We start from the raw sequence: 16,575 nt of genomic DNA on the forward strand, positions 1-16,575 counted from the left end.
ATTTTTTTTATAAAGATAATAATTAAGTATTCTGTTAGAACTCAAAAGTTTTCCTAATTGTATTTTAGATTTTTTATATTTAAAATGAGATGTTTATCTTGTATTTGATTATGTTTATCTGCAGTTAGTTACACGAATTCAGATATAGAGCTTTAGTAAGTTGTACTTGTGCACAATCTACTTGCAATCTCGAGTTTTAAGTAATATGCATTGATAAATAATATTTTATGCATAAAAAGTGGTTTTTAAGAGTTTTTGTCAAATGCTTTATAATATAGTATAAATAATTTATTTTTGGTTTAATATTATAAATTTTATAAAGATAATAATTAAGTATTTTGTTAAATTCAATGATTATCCTAATTATATTTTATATTTTTTATATTTAAAATGAAATGTTTATCCTGTATTTGATTATGTTTATTTACAGTTAGTTACACGAATTCAGATATAGAGCTTTAATAATATGCATTGATAAACAGTACTTTATGCATAAAAAGTGGTTTTTAAGAGTTTTTGTCAAATGTTTTATAATATAGTATAAATATATGAAAAAAATGGGCCATTTCTTGTGGGCCGTATGCCTGGCCTCGCTCCCCCCGGACGGCCCTGGTTGTGTATTTGAGCAAAATCCCTCCTCCCATTTATCAAGTGAGCTACATGTCCGAGGACTAAAATAAGTATTGATTCCCCTGTAATTTCCAACATCTTTTTATTTGCGTAAAAAAAGTTGTGACGGATTTGAACGTTATACGTAATGTCTAGTTTGATCGGGAAGCGCATTAATAGAGAAAAAGATGGAGACATCGCAGGAGCTCCACTGAAATGTGTATTTCACAACGGTTGTTTGATTAGACATTGAAAATAGTGAAGTTGAAAAAGTAGGGTTTCTGCGTTTTCTGGTTTACAAACCCATTTTTAATCAAGAGCTCCACCGTATATATTCGTTAGTGAATATAAACGTTATATAATACGGTTCAATGAAGTCAAAATATAACAGGGAAGCTTAACCGTCCACTGAGTGCCATATGATCTTTTTCAGAATGAATATTAATCATTGATAACAAATTCATGATGAACATAGACGTGTCATTCATTATGAATCACAATTTTATAATATATATATATATATATATATATATATATATATATATATACGTGTTATTCATCATGAATCGTACATTCATAATGAATATAGATGTGTTATAGACATGTTATTCATCATGAATCACACGATGATGTAGAAATTGTTACAATATTCATGATGAATAAATACACTTCCACATTCTTAATTAATATGTCATGTATTATGTTGGAAGCAGTTTCCGGATTCCGAGTTCCTGATTCCCTAACCAAAACTACCCATAAACTATAAACTTGATCATCTAATAAATGTTCCCATGATATTTCTTTGTCAACATACCCAACACAAACACAAATCGTATATCATTTCTTTGTCCAAGACATTGACATCTAACGACTGTTACTTCTACGTATTTTTTAGCTAAATTGTTTCCTTTAATTATTTTTAAGTGAAAAACGACATTTAATGGGAATTATTATATCAAACTGTTTGGATGGATAAGATCCGTTCCCAATTTTCAATATATTCACGGTTCAAATGAGGACCACAGGTCAGGGACAGACCCGATTTTTTTTCAAATGGTGATACCATTTGGCTATAAAAAATAAATATAGGGAAAAGTTTCAAATGGTGATACCATTTGAATAAGAAAATGACACTAACGGGATTCGAACTTGGGTCTTGGGGGGGGGGGGAAGCCTTAAAACCAACTATATCGAAGAAAACTTGTTCTCATTGTAGTTTTAAAGTACATACGGTGACACACAACAAATTAATACGGTTGCACCTTTCATAAACATAAACTTTTGTACCCTTCGACGGAGAAATAATATGGGTGGCACGTGCCATCAATGGCACCAATGTGGGTCCGTCCATGCCACAAGTAACTTGAGAACCTTAAAAGTAAACTCAACTCAAACTCGATATCAATTTTGTAAACTCGAACTCAAGCTCGTTGAAGCTCAAACTCGAACTCAAATCAAGCTCGAATTCGAGTCAAACTTAAACCAGCGTTGCCTATTGAAATTTATGAAATTTTAACGTATCTGTTATAAATTATAAAATTTAAAGTTGTTTTCTTAAACTTTATAAATTCAAGGGATACACCTCAAATTTCATCATCAAGAAAACAATATTACAAACTCCATGCACCTTCCTCTTTTTTTATAAAACCTCTTCACCCTTATTTTATTATCTCTCTTTCAACGTAGGACAATTTCACTAACATTTTTACAAGTTTTTTTTATATATTTTTATTTTAATAAAAAAATTTATAGTAAAAAAATGTACAATTTTATCAAATCTCTAAAAATATACGACCTTTTTCTTTTCATCAGTAATTTCCTTAATAAACTTTTACATTATATTTTACAAATTATATTATAAAACTAATTATATATAAAAAAAACCGAGTATCTCTCAAGTTTTTTAAGTCGAGTATTAGGTAGCTCGACTTGACTCGTTAGTATCTCGAGTCGAGCTTGAATTTAAGCCAAACCTACTTAAGCCGAATGGTAACCGAATCAATCTCAAGTAGCTCAGAAGTTATCCCATCATCATTTACATCCGTATCCAACTATCCATTAAATGCAAATTTAGTGAGACCATTTATTTCCAAACGAAAATATTAACATTATACCAAATATACGACATATTTTAATTATTAAAAAAACTTTCGATAAATAGATTTGCTAATCATGTCGAACCTATGAAAAAACCTAGTTTATTTTGGTTTTTTAGTAAATTACGGATTCGGTACATGTTGTTTGTGAATTTTTATGTTATGGATCTGGTCTTTTATTGTTATTTATTTCATGATAAATCTCTACCTATATTATTTATTTCTGTGTATTTGTTTGTTAAATCAAAAGACAAAATGACCAATTTACCCTTTTCTTTTTTGCTAGAAAACCATAACTCCTATTCTCTCTCTCTAGACCCTTGATCAAATGAGTACTCCAAGGAATCCTCCAAAATCGATATCTACCGTATCAGCAACCTCCAGATCTATAAACAACACCAACAATGGGATCTTTGAACAATTACAACCGAAGAAAACCTGCACAGTTGTAACCTATATCTTTGAAATCATGCAAGTGGTTGAGAAGACCACCTATGATTGAGCCATCATCCCCATCCCAGATCAGATATCCCGTTTCCCCTGCACCCAACGTCCGAGAAGAAGAACAATTGGTTCTACTTGACTACTTCATGTCTATTTCGAATTTTGCTTCAATCTTAGATCGTGTCATTCATTATGAATCACAATTTTATAATATATATATATATATATATACGTGTTATTCATCATGAATCGTACATTCATAATGAATATAGATGTGTTATAGACATGTTATTCATCATGAATCACACAATGATGTAGAAATTGTTACAATATTCCTCATCTTAGGTAAAGTTTGAACTCTTGACTTCCTATGAAACCAATGACTCAAATACCGCTAGACCAAAAACCCTTTAATGACAGATAAAAAAATTTATGTTTCAAATTCGTACGTCCTATGTACATCGACCAATCATATGAATGTACCTCATCAGTAAAAATGTGATCTTAAATCAAATAAATTTAAAATATATAAAAATCTAATGTGTCTTAATTTTATTGGATGAATACTATACAAAATGTATGATTTAGGTACAAAAAGTTATCCCAACCACTATTATCCATTAATTGCAAATTTAATTAAACCATTTTTTTCAACGAAAACGTTATGATTTCCTCTAAATACAACACATTTTAATTATTAAAATACTTCCAACAAAAAGGTTTCCGTATACTCAATCATCCTAATTCTTATAAATACCAGTCTTATTAACTTGTGCATCCTCAAATAAAGATGGAGATAAACGGTGACTCGGTTGCAATGGCAACGACGGCACCACTAGCTCCCGTGACGGCCCAACGACCTGTTCGGACTGACCTCGAGTTATCCATTCCTAAGCCCTGTAAGTTTTTCCTTTTGTTTTTGAAGTATATGATATTCTATATACGACAAATGGAACTCATACACACCCAGGGGCGGATCTAGTGCATGGTGGTAGGGGTCCTACACCCCCATCAAACCCACCAATTAAAAAAAAGGTTGTAAAAAGATCTGTTCAATAGATTTTCCTATTGTGCGTCCAATAAGAACAAGACAAGGGCCCAACTTGATATCCTGATTGTTAATCGGTCCATTTGCAGCACATACTGATATTTTCGTTCGAAATATAAGATATAAAGTTATACACCTTGATGAATTAGTAAAAAGTCAACTGAAAATCTACCTGAATAAGTTATCTTTATTTGGTTAACTGAACCATTTAAACCAAAAAGAAAAACCCAAAACCGTTTTTATACGGATGAATTATTTGATTTTGAAAAAAAAAAAAGATTCTACACCCCTAAGTGTGACCTCAACTATAAAAGTTTCTGGATCCGCCACTGCACACTCCATTCACGTTTGGTGAGATTGGAACCCTTGACGTCTTAAGTCAGTGAATATCGTTGAACCGAAGGCCCTTTTGTAAACCATAATTGTTTCTGGTTGGGCTAATTTTGTCTACTTCGAAAGACCTGGCTAGAGCAATGGCTGCACTAGATATGGAACACCCTGATGGCACACTGGAACATGACGCTCGAGGCATGAGCGTGCTTCAACAACATGTCGCCTTCTTCGATCAAGACAACAACGACATCGTTTATCCTTGGGAGACTTATATAGGTATTTCACTTCCCGAATGTTTTATTATATCAGTTGTTTTTTGGAAGTACATAGTATTTTATATAATACAAAACGAACGCACGCACTCACGCACACCTCACCTTTAGTGAGGTTTGAACCATTGACGTCTAAGGAGGTTGACCTCCACCCTTAACCATTTCACTCATCATTTATAAATATAACGAACCTTTTAACTCTTTCAAGGTTTCGAGCAATCGGGTTCAACGTATTCATCTCTTTGATTGCAGCATTCGTGATTAATATAACATCGAGTTACCGCTCCCTCCCGGTAAGTCGTAGTTTAATCCCTCTGTCTTTCCACGAGTCGGAAGCGTATGTAAAACGTCAAAAATCCTCTATCGATAAATAATGTTTACCGATCGTTTATAGGTTGTTTTTACGAACAAATTAGTCTATGTAGGATGTGTTATTTCGAAATGCTCTTTTTACAATGCTTTCGATTCGGGCTCTTTTTCGCCCCCTTCAAACCCGTGATCGTTTTTTCTCCTTTTTCGTGTCTGTATCGCAGGGTTACATACCTTCCCTATTATTTCCAATTTATATAGCCAACATACATAAATGCAAGCATGCAAGTGATTCCGGGACATATGATACCGAAGGAAGGTAGTACTCGATTCTATGCATAAAAAGGTTTTGATTAGGCCATAACCCGGTATTTAGGGGTTGTTTATTTACTTCTTAATAGTTCCATTAAGAGACAGACGCTGAATCGTTAAGAGGTAAATCTTGTTTGGCAAAAAAAGAGTCTGGCTCTTAATAAGCCCTCTTATCCTAGGTCTCCCTTAACCATTCAGCGCTCTAATTTCATTGTAAACAGTTACCAAACTATTACATTTCATTTTGAACTATATCACGAGAGTCTCTTAATCATTCTGCACCAAATCATTCATCAACTGTCAATCAGACAAGGGCACTCGCCCATTTGTCCATTCAGACACTATTTTGACAACTAGACATGTTGTCTTCATTTCTTTTCATGTGCTTAATTACATGCACAACACTATAAAGACGATATAATCGCTATCATTTCTCAGGTATCTCCCGGTTAACTTCGAGAACATGTTTAGCAAGTACGCCCAAACGACGCCCGATAAGCTAACCTTGAGAGAGTTATGGAACATGACCGAAGGAAACCGCACTGCACTCGATCTCTTCGGATGGTTCGTTCTTGTACCGACCGCTACAGACGTAATCATTTCCTTCACTTTGAATAGCTGAATGTATGCTTAATTTCTCTCCAACAGGATATTTAGCAAGTTAGAATGGGGATTTCTGTACATGGTTGCTAAAGACGAAGAAGGTTATCTGTCAAAAGAAGCCATGAGAGGTGTCTATGATGGCAGCCTCTTCGACAATCTTGCTAGAAAGAATTCAGCCAAGGGAAAAAGGATGGATTAAAACCACTGATTATGCATACATATATATATATATATGTGTGTGTGTGTGTCTGTGTGTATAAAGAGAGAGAGTCGGTTTCGATAACAATAACCAAATAAGAGAATAGAAAACGGTCGAATCATAATTGATTTTACACTAAAACCACGTGTACAATCGATTGCCGCACCCGTGAGGTTATGGGCCATGTTGCCCGCACACTTTTGTGTTAAGCGGTGGTGTAAAATCAYRTAATTTGATCCTTTTTGTTTTTATTTTTATTTGGTTAYTGTTCTCGTCTGAACCTCCCTATACATGTATATGTATATGTATATGTATATGTATATGTATATGTATATGTATATGTATATGTATATGTATATGTATATGTATGTATAATCATATATGTATACATAATTTTATCATTATTGCAATAAAACATTGATGTTCTCGTCTGAACCTCCCTCTTGTGTTTTTAAATATATCTTTAATGCCATGATTGATTTTTGTGTTTGGTTGTATTTTTAGGAATAAGTTCAATTTTGGTCCCTAACGTTTTTAATTTTTTTTAATAAAAATCATCGCTAAATTTTAAAAACTCGGATTTGGTCTCTTATGTTTGTCCAGGGGCGGATCTGTCTTTTGGGTATGGTTGGCCGTGAAACCATAAAGTGTAGGGTCTAAGTGTAAATTTTTGAAGTTGTATAAGTGTTGAAATTATAAGGGGCCGTTTGGTTTGATGGAACGGTTTTGAAGGTTTGATACCACTATCAAAAAAATCATGGATCCGTCACTGTGTTTGTCAATTCCCAACGGTTTTGGTCCATTTGTCTAACGATCATTGACTTTTTGCATTAAGTTCAGTTACAGAGAATCCGTTGGAAGATGCTCTTGAATAATTCTCCAATCTTGGAGTTTTCTCTTGTTTTTATATATTTTTAAAACAATATACAAAATATGTTGAAATAAAATAGATAATAAAATTTTTGTTTATCTATACTATATTATAAAACATTTGACAAAAATTCTTAAAAACCATTTTTATGCATCGAATACTGTTTATTGATGCATATTACTTAAAATTCTGGATTACAAGTAAATTTTGCATAAGTACAATTTATTAAACCTCCATTTTTGAAATCGTGTAACTAACTGCGGATAAACATAATAATATACAGAATAAACATCACATTTTAAATATAAAAATTCTAAAAGATCTAAAATATAATTAGGATATTCGTTGAGTTCTAAAAGACAAGTTTTCCATAATGATTTTGTATAGGGGTAGGCTAAATGCTCTACTATATATTGTTAAATGAACGTCTACCTATTAATTTCTTACTACATACATCAACATCAATATTTACTTTTAAATTTTCAATGTATGATTTGACCTGATTTTAACATAAAAAGGGTACATATATCATTCCCCTTTATATATATCATATAATTATAAGTGACATAAATCAAATAATATTTATTAAGGACGTTAAACCAGGAACCATATGTGAAAAGGCATTTCAATAGTTGAGTCTAGCGGAGAGCTTCAAATCCGTTTCCCAGAAGATTTAAACTTGAATATGTTGTGTGCATGTCCATTCATGACATTTTATAGGCCTTGGGTGAGATGTAAAAAAAGGTCCCTCGATAAGTACGAAAAAAATCCAATATATTGTTTTTAACATCACAAATACCATTGAAATTTAAAAAATACCAATAATTCGTATAAAACCGTTTATTCGAGTATTCTTAGGCAAAAAATATGTCATTAATTACTTCTAAATTAATATTATCTATCATATCCTTTTTACATAGTATCGTAAATCCGTTCTACAGCTAAACACATTAGTATATAGATTGACATTATTTTAGGTCACACTATTGACTATTCAGATTAACACTTTATTTAAATCAGTATAAATCAGTTGGGTTTTCATGTCACATCACGTTAATGTTTTCATCATTATTTTAAACAAACCAAAGTTTTAGAAACCATCAATCTTATAATCAAAAGTCCATCTTGGTTAAAATTTGACATCTTATTGGTGTTTTAGAGATATGAGAAGACTTAAGATTCATGCACTCAGTATTAGATAACAAGGAGTCAATAATGTAAGAAAAGACAAAAGTAGCTTTGAAATCATAAATATATATATAAGCTCGATCGTGTTATATGATTGATAATATTTTTTTTCAAAAAATAGGAGTTTCTTAGTTAATAACAAGAAATCTACTACATTCTAATACAAAAATAGAATCCATGCAGATAGAATAATCAAAAGAGTCAGTGCGGAATGAATGATGGAGAATATATCAATATTTTTCTATGCAATGTAGTTTTAGATTTTAGTAGTAGATAAAAAAACTTAGAGAACCAATAAACAATAATATAAAATGAACAACCAATTAATCTTTTTTTATATATTTTTCTTCTCCGATATACTTACTTAATATATACTTGGACCCTTAATATAATGCTAAAAAAATTTACACCATATTAGATACTAAAAATATTTGTCTCTTATATATATATATATATATATATATATATATATATATATATTTTGAATTATTATTATATATTATATAGAAAAAAGGGGGCCATTTCTTGTGGGCCGTACGCTTGGCCTTCGCTCCCTCAAGGACGGCCCTGGTTGTGTATTTGAGCAAAGTCCCTCCTCCCATTTATCAAGTGACCTACATGTCTGAGGACTAAAATGAGTATTGATTCGCCTGTATTTCCAACATCTTTTTGTTTGCATAAAAAAGAAGTTGTGACGGATTTGAACGTTAAAAGTAATGTCTAGTTTGATCGGGAAGCGCATTAATAGAGAAAAAGATGGAGACATCGCAGGAGCTCCACTGGAATCTTTATTTTACAATGGTTGGTTTGATTAGACGTAGAAAAAAGTGGAGTTGATTGCGTTTTCTGATTTACAAAACCCATTTTTAATCAGGAGCTCCACCGTATATATTCGTTAATAAATATAAAAGTTACATAATATGGTTCAATGAAGTCAAAATATAACAAGGAAGCTTCATTAGTAATCCAAAATTGATTAGGAATCTGGGAACCGCCTACGGAGTGCCACATGATCTTTTTCAGAATGAATATTAATCATTGATAACAAATTCATGATGAATATGGACGTATCATTCATTATGAATCATAATTTTATAATATATATATATATATATATATATATATATATACTCATGTGTTATTCATCATGAATCGTACATTCATAATGAATGTAGACATGTTATTCATCATGAATCACACATTCATGTAGAAATTTTTACAATACTCATGATGAATAAATTCACGTCCACATTCTTAATTAATATGTCATGTATTACGTTGGAAGCAGTTCCCAGATTCCGGGTTCCTGATTCCTTAACCAAAACTACCCATAAACTATAAACTTGATTATCTAATAAATGTTACCAATCAATTTTGATATTTCTTTGTCAACAAACCCAACACAAACGCAGATCGTACATCATTTCTTTGTCCAAGACATTGACATCTAACAACTATTACTTCCACGGTTTTTTTTAGTGAAAAACGACATTTAATAGGAATTATTATATCAAATTGTTTGGATGGATAAGATCTGTTTCCAATTTTCAATATAATTGTGGTTCAAATGAGGACCACAGTCAGGGACAGACCCAATCTTTTTTTCAAACGGTGATACCATTTGGCTATAAAAAACAAATATAGGGAAAAAAATTCAAATAGTGGTACCATTTGACTAAGAAAATGACACTAACAAGATTCGAACTTGGGTCTTGGGTGGAAGAAAAGTCTTACAAACCAACTATATCGAAGAAAACTTGTTCTCATTGTAGTTTCAAAATACATACAGTGACACACAACAAATTAATACGGTTGCACCTTTCACAAACCTAAACTTTTGTATCCTTCGACGAAGAAATAATACGGGTGACACGTGCCACTGATGGCACCAATGTGGGTCCGTCCATGCCACAAGTATCTTGAGAACCTTAAAAGTAAACTCAACTCAAACTCGAAAAATATACGACCTTTAATAAAAAAAATATTGTTTAATTTTTATAGTTAAAAAATGTACAATTTTATCAAATCTCTAAAAATATACGACTTTTTTCTTTTTATTAGTAAGTTCTTTTTTTTAATAAAGTTTTACATTATATTTTACAAATTATATTATAAAACTAATTATATATAAATAAAATCGAGTATCTCACAAGTTTTTTGAGTCGAGTATTAGGTAGCTCGACTTGACTCGTTAGTATCTCGAGTCGAGCTTGAATTTAAGCCGAACCTACTTAAGTCGAATGATAACCGAATCAATCTCAAGTAACTCAGAAGTTATCCCATCATCATTTACATCCGTACCCAACTATCCATTAAATGCAAATTTAGTGAGACCATTTATTTCCAAACGAAAATATTAATATTATACCAAATATACGACATATTTTAATTATTAAAATAACTTTCGATAAATAGGCTGGCTAATGATGTCGAACCTATGAAAAAACCTAGTTTCTTATGGTTTTTTAGTAAATTACGGATTCGGTCCATGTTGTTTGTGAATTGTTATGTTATGGATCTGGTATTTTTATTGTTGCTTATTTCATGATAAGTCTCTACCTGTATAATTTGTATTGGATTTGGTTCTTTAATTTAATGTCTGTGTATTTGTTTGTTAAATCAGAAGACAAAAATGACCAATTTACCCTTTTCTTTTTTGCTAGAAAACCGTAACTCCTATTCTCTCTCTATGCCCTTGATCAAATGAGTTCTCCAAAGAATCCTCCAGATCTATAAACAACACCAACAACGAGATATTTGAACACCTACAACCGAAGAAAACCTGCAGCGTTGTAACCCATATCTTTGAAATCATGCAAGCGGTTGAGAAGAACACCTGTGATTGAGCCATCGTCACCATCTCAGATCAGATATCTCGTTTCCCTTGCACCCAACGTTCGAGAAGAAGAACAATTGATTCTACTTGACTACTACATGGTTGTTTCGAATTTCGCTTCAATCTTAGATCGTGTCTGCCCTCCTCCAACCCACATCTGCTTCAAGTTTGATCTTATACAAACGGGCCAAACCGAGAAAGTTAGGTAACTTGTCGAAACGAATTCAGATCAATGTCAATTTTCAGACGAGGTATAACATGTTTGTTCAGATGTCCTAAAAGTTGACTATATTTTGGCATTTTTAAACCGTTTGACATTAACATTTTTACTTTCTACTTTTAACCAATGATGGCAAATTGTACCAAACAAGACCAATCAACATGCTACTAACTATTTTGGTGAAAACCATCTGACAACGACCGTCGAAGATAATATCTACGACCGAGACATTTGCGACCAAGATATCCACGACTATACTATCCTCGACCTATGGTCGTGATTGTCCATGATTACGCCATCCTCGACCTATGATCACAAATATCTACAACACCCTTTAGTCTGTACTAACCACGATATCCGTTATGTTTGCTCTTTATTTCAGGAGTAAACATCAGATCCGATCATTTATGACGTAGAATATAATCGAAGGCCAAGGTTCAAAACACATTAATAAACCGACCCATTATATTAAACACATTAAAAGACATTAAAACATTTGTTTACCAAAGTTGTATTGAATTTATTCCTGCATTTTAACGTGGAATGAAAATTTGGACTTTTGTAAAAACGGACCCATTATATTATACTAAAAGAGTACTCGCGCAATGCAGCAAGACACATCTCGATTTTAATGTTCTATTTTATTATTTGTCTATGTCGATGTTATAATACGATTTTATGTGTTTTTAAGAAAGCAATAATGATTTTATTTTTGAATAAAATATAAATTTGAAGATATCATAAAATTTTGAAAAAAAATATATATATATCAATGTTAATATCAAATGAACTATTTAAAAGTGTTCATTTTTTATGTAATTTTTTTAATTTATTTTTATATGATAATTTAATTTATGTTTATTAACGAAATAATTTATTTTTGGTTTAATAATATAACATTTTATAAAGATAATAATTAATTATTTTGTTTGAACTCAATGATTATCCTAATTATATTTTAGGTTTTTTATATTTAAAATGAGATTTTATCGTGTATTTGATTATGTTTATCTGCAGTTAGTTACTCGAATTCAGATATGAAGCTTTTATCAGTTGTACTTATGCACAATCTACTTGTAATCTTGAGTTTTAAGTAATATGAATTAATAAGCAGTACTTTACGCATAAAAAATGGTTTTTAAGAGTTTTTGTCAAATGTTTTATAATATAATATAGATTATGTGGTTTTAAAAAGCAATAATGATTTTATTTTTGAATAAAATATAAATTTAAAAAAATATATATCAATGTTAATATCAAATCAACTATTTAAAAATTCTATTTTTTATGTAATTTAATTTAAGTTTAATAATGAAGGAGCTTTAATAAGTTGTACTTACGCACAATCTACTTGTAATCTTGAGTTTTAAGTAATATGCATTAATAAACAATTTTTTTAAAATAAAATATGGTTTTTAAGAGTTTTTGACAAGTGCTTTATAATATGGTATAGATATAGATAAAACAAAACAATTTATTTTATTTATATTTTCATTAATTATTATTTAAAAAAATAGAAGAATTTGACTATTGTTTTCCCACACGTCTCTCCTCATTCCAAATTAGTTTATTAATATCCACCACAATTTGCCTTTTCATGTTGAGTCATATCCAATCCTTATTTTTCTCTATAAATACCATTCGCATCCCCTTCAATTTCCACATACAAAAAAGTGAAGATGGCCCAAGACTCCATTGCAATGGCGACGGTGGCACCGATGGCACCAGTGACCGCCCAACGACCCGTTCCGACCAACCTTGAGTCTTCCGTTCCTAAACCCTGTAAGTTCTCGTTCCTTCATGCATGACTGGTGCATGAGTGTTTTTGGTTGGACTAATTATGCGTTCTTTAAAAGACATGGCTAGAGCTATGGCTGCACCAGACATGGAGCATCCTGATGGCACACCAGAACACAGAGCTCGAGACATGAGTGTGCTCCAACAACACGTTGCCTTTTTTGATCAAGACAACGATGGAATCGTTTATCCTTGGGAGACGTACATAGGTGAAGATGGATAAAGATCTCTCGTCACAAATTCCCAGTCTCATTCCATTCCACCAATCACAGAAATACACATCATGATAACTGAAACGGTGAACTTGAATTAACTACACTTAAAGTATAAATATAAATATCCGATTTGTCTAAATTTGATTGGTGGGAGAGAGATGAGACGTGGGATTTTGGGACAACGTATTTTTTATTGACAAAAGACCGCCACAAGTTTTCCGCTTCCAAGAATGGTTATGTTTGGTTTGTATGTGTAACAATTCTTTCAGGGCTTCGAGCAATCGGGTTCAACGTACTCTTTTCTTTGATCGCGGGATTCTTTTTCAATATAACATTTACTTACCCCACCCTCCCAGTAAGTCAAAGTTTGTTCATGTGTTTTTCCAAGAGTTCATACTACGGTTGGTAGACATGACTAAACAGACGAGCAGGACCATTTCTAGAGGTGTTTTTTTATTACGGTTGGTAGACATGACTAAACAGACGAGCAGGACCATTTCTAGAGGTGTTTTTTTTTTTATTAACCTAGATATCCAACCCGCTAAGTGAGCCGACTAATCCCAGGGCGACCATCTGCTTTGCAGATAGCCCGGAGTCATCGCATTTGAACCTCCGTGGCCACAAGAGGATTTTTATTCCTACTTGGGTTTGAACCTGGGACCTCCTAGTACTTTTTACCTTTGGAGTCAAGCTCAAACCAATCAGACACCACCCTTGTGGTTTCCTAGGGGTGTTCCGAATGGTGTCGTCGCACGAGGCCGCCTCTTAAGTATTTTAAACTATTTATGGTATTATGATTAGTAAAATAAGTTATATAACTTATATACGTTCAGTTGAATAACGCTTTACATTATAAATTAAAGCTAAATGAACCTAATTAAAGTTTTTATTATTTATTATTTTTCTATTTGTCTTTCGTGATTTTTTTTCCTCTAAATTATCTTTTAAAGAGAAAAAATCCCCAACTACTTCATTCGGTTTCTTTCTGTTGCCGTTGTCATTAAATTCTAATCCTTCTTAGGTTTCTTCCCTTCCGGGTCGATGAAGGAAACCAGATAGTTATATGATCGATGGTTTTGCTTCTAAAAATGTTTGAAAATTTGCGTTCAAAAAATAACAATGTCTAACTGTGTGTCTTCATTTTCTGTAAAAATGTATGCAGTAGCTAGTGATAGGTTTTTATTTGAGTACTAAACTATTTCTGTTATATATTGTAAGTTTTACTTAGTATGTCAGTATTTTTAATTTTGTGATTACTTAACTTTTTACTCTGATCATTAGATTAATCTTAGAAGATTTATGAGCATTAATTTAACGATGTATATGTTGTTTAACTTTTATCTGAATCTTGTTTATAATTATTTTATACTTCCATGTATACAACTAAAAAAAGTATAGGGACACATTTAAGTTTTTGCTCGAGGCCTCTAAAATGTCGAGATCAGCGCTGCAGACGAGAATGAGGTATATGGGGTGAAATAATCCAAAAAGGTTTTAAACTTTTAATTTGAGATGGGTAGTTAAGTAATTTACTAATCTTGTACCATCTCTCTAGTTTTCTTTTTCCTCCTAGCTTGTTGGGATAGATACAATTACAGTCTTGCACCATTCACATACTTTCTTGTCATGCCCAGTCTAATGTCGTATCATTTAAGATAACTACTTTTTGTACTATTATGTCTGATCTGTACTGCACACCAAACACATCCAAAGGCTCTCTTTGGCATTTTGTCCTCTTGATTGTTTTGTGTATTTATATTTTGCAGGGTTATATACCTTCCCTGCTGCTACCAGTTTACATAGCCAACATACATAAAGGCAAACATCCAAGTGATACCGGGACATATGATACAGAAGGAAGGTAGTTTGGTTTTATTAACACTGTGCACAGATCTTAAACGAGATTTTAATTAAATAAATGCCTCAAAAGCATGCAAAAAACTGGAAAAGAAAACTCTCAAAACAGTGGAATTCAGCTAAAAACACATTGTGTTTACACCTAAGACGTAGCCTTACGTCTTGCTCTATCCATTTGAAACAAATGCATTTTATTACTCAATTCGATACAATTGATTTTTTCCTAGTCAAACCGTTTTGATCCACACGATCAAACTACAACTTTATTAACATTTGGTACACTTTAATAGTGCACCCTCTCGGCAGATACCATGGGTCCACTGCTAAAAAGTTCCATGATCTTCTGATGAATATGGAACCATTTTTCATTTATATATCAAGAGGTCATAGATTTCATTAAAATTTCATTTAATATTAGATACCTAAATGATCCTGGATATATATGGAACCATTTTTTTTGGGTCCACCCGTAACCTGCTTACTGATATTGAACCATTTTTTTCACTATTTAATTAAAATCTCATTTGATGTTATATACCTAAATGACCCTTTTCTCAGTGTTATACAAAACAACATCTAGTTTAACTTCATAACTGATTTCATCAATAGGTATATGCCAGTTAACTTTGAGGAAATGTTTAGCAAATATGGCAAAACAGCACCCGATAAGCTAACCTTGAAAGAATTGTGGAGCATGACAGAAGGAAATCGCATTGCATTTGACATTGTGGGCTGGTTTGTGCTTCGATAACTGCAAATACGATCATTTCATGCAAATTTAAATCGAGTGCTAATTAACTCGATTTGTTTAACGTTGAGCAGGATACTAAGTAAGTTGGAATGGGCGGCTGTATACATTATTGCTAAAGATGAAGAAGGGTACCTGTCAAAAGAAGCCATGAGAGGTGTCTTCGATGGCAGCCTGTTCGAAGATCTTGCTAGAAAGAATGGAGCCAACGAGAAAAAGAGGTCTTAAAGATCTACACGTATGTACATGGAGTTGATCGTTAAAGACCTTAATCCGAAGTAAATGAACCTACCAACTGAGCTATATCCCCCAAGCCAATGTGTAATAAAGCGTATAATATCTAATAGGCATAGGTTCGGGTAAATTAAATATTTGTACTGAAAGATAGCATTTGCTATGCAGACAATATAGTACAGAACAAGAGAACGAGACTAGATTGGGCAAGCTGTTTGTGTGGTGTTTGGTTCTATAAATGTTGTTTAATGAATTTACATATTGTGTCATAGCTGACATAATCAAGTAATATTATAATTCTGGTTCAGTCATTTCATTAGATAATACCTTAAATAATTAATTCTAAAAATAAATAAACAAGGGCATAAAAGTAATTTAGTTGTA

At 32.2% G+C, this 16,575-nt stretch overlaps 2 protein-coding genes across 2 annotated transcripts; both read left to right on the top strand.

The window, feature by feature from the left end:
* The first annotated feature begins 3,939 nt into the window (after positions 1–3,939).
* LOC112519019 (peroxygenase-like) lies at positions 3,940–6,297 on the top strand. Its single transcript, XM_025126909.1, has 6 exons — positions 3,940–4,048; positions 4,657–4,806; positions 5,010–5,095; positions 5,336–5,430; positions 5,862–5,987; positions 6,072–6,297. The coding sequence occupies exons 1-6, from the start codon at positions 3,940–3,942 to the stop codon at positions 6,223–6,225; spliced, it is 720 nt and encodes a 239-aa protein (XP_024982677.1). The 3' UTR covers positions 6,226–6,297.
* Positions 6,298–13,007: 6,710 nt separating this feature from the next.
* LOC112519020 (peroxygenase-like) lies at positions 13,008–16,467 on the top strand. Its single transcript, XM_025126910.1, has 6 exons — positions 13,008–13,122; positions 13,197–13,346; positions 13,622–13,707; positions 15,119–15,213; positions 15,819–15,944; positions 16,032–16,467. Exons 1-6 carry the CDS (start codon positions 13,020–13,022, stop codon positions 16,183–16,185), a joined length of 714 nt encoding a protein of 237 aa, XP_024982678.1. The 5' UTR covers positions 13,008–13,019; the 3' UTR covers positions 16,186–16,467.
* The last annotated feature ends 108 nt before the right edge of the window (positions 16,468–16,575 follow it).

The sequence above is a fragment of the Cynara cardunculus genome (genome assembly GCF_001531365.2).
Source record: "Cynara cardunculus var. scolymus isolate 2C chromosome LG 10, CcrdV1, whole genome shotgun sequence".
Lineage (NCBI taxonomy): Eukaryota > Viridiplantae > Streptophyta > Magnoliopsida > Asterales > Asteraceae > Cynara > Cynara cardunculus.

Coding starts and splice junctions, on each gene's coding strand:
- LOC112519020 (XM_025126910.1), top strand. CDS start 13,020: ATGGCCCAAGACTCCATTGCAATGGCGACGGTGGCACCGATGGCACCA. Junction 13,347..13,621: donor TCCTTGGGAGACGTACATAG/GTGAAGATGGAT, acceptor CAATTCTTTCAG/GGCTTCGAGCAATCGGGTTC. Junction 15,945..16,031: donor GCATTTGACATTGTGGGCTG/GTTTGTGCTTCG, acceptor AACGTTGAGCAG/GATACTAAGTAAGTTGGAAT.
- LOC112519019 (XM_025126909.1), top strand. CDS start 3,940: ATGGAGATAAACGGTGACTCGGTTGCAATGGCAACGACGGCACCACTA. Junction 4,049..4,656: donor GTTATCCATTCCTAAGCCCT/GTAAGTTTTTCC, acceptor CTACTTCGAAAG/ACCTGGCTAGAGCAATGGCT. Junction 5,431..5,861: donor ACATATGATACCGAAGGAAG/GTAGTACTCGAT, acceptor ATCATTTCTCAG/GTATCTCCCGGTTAACTTCG.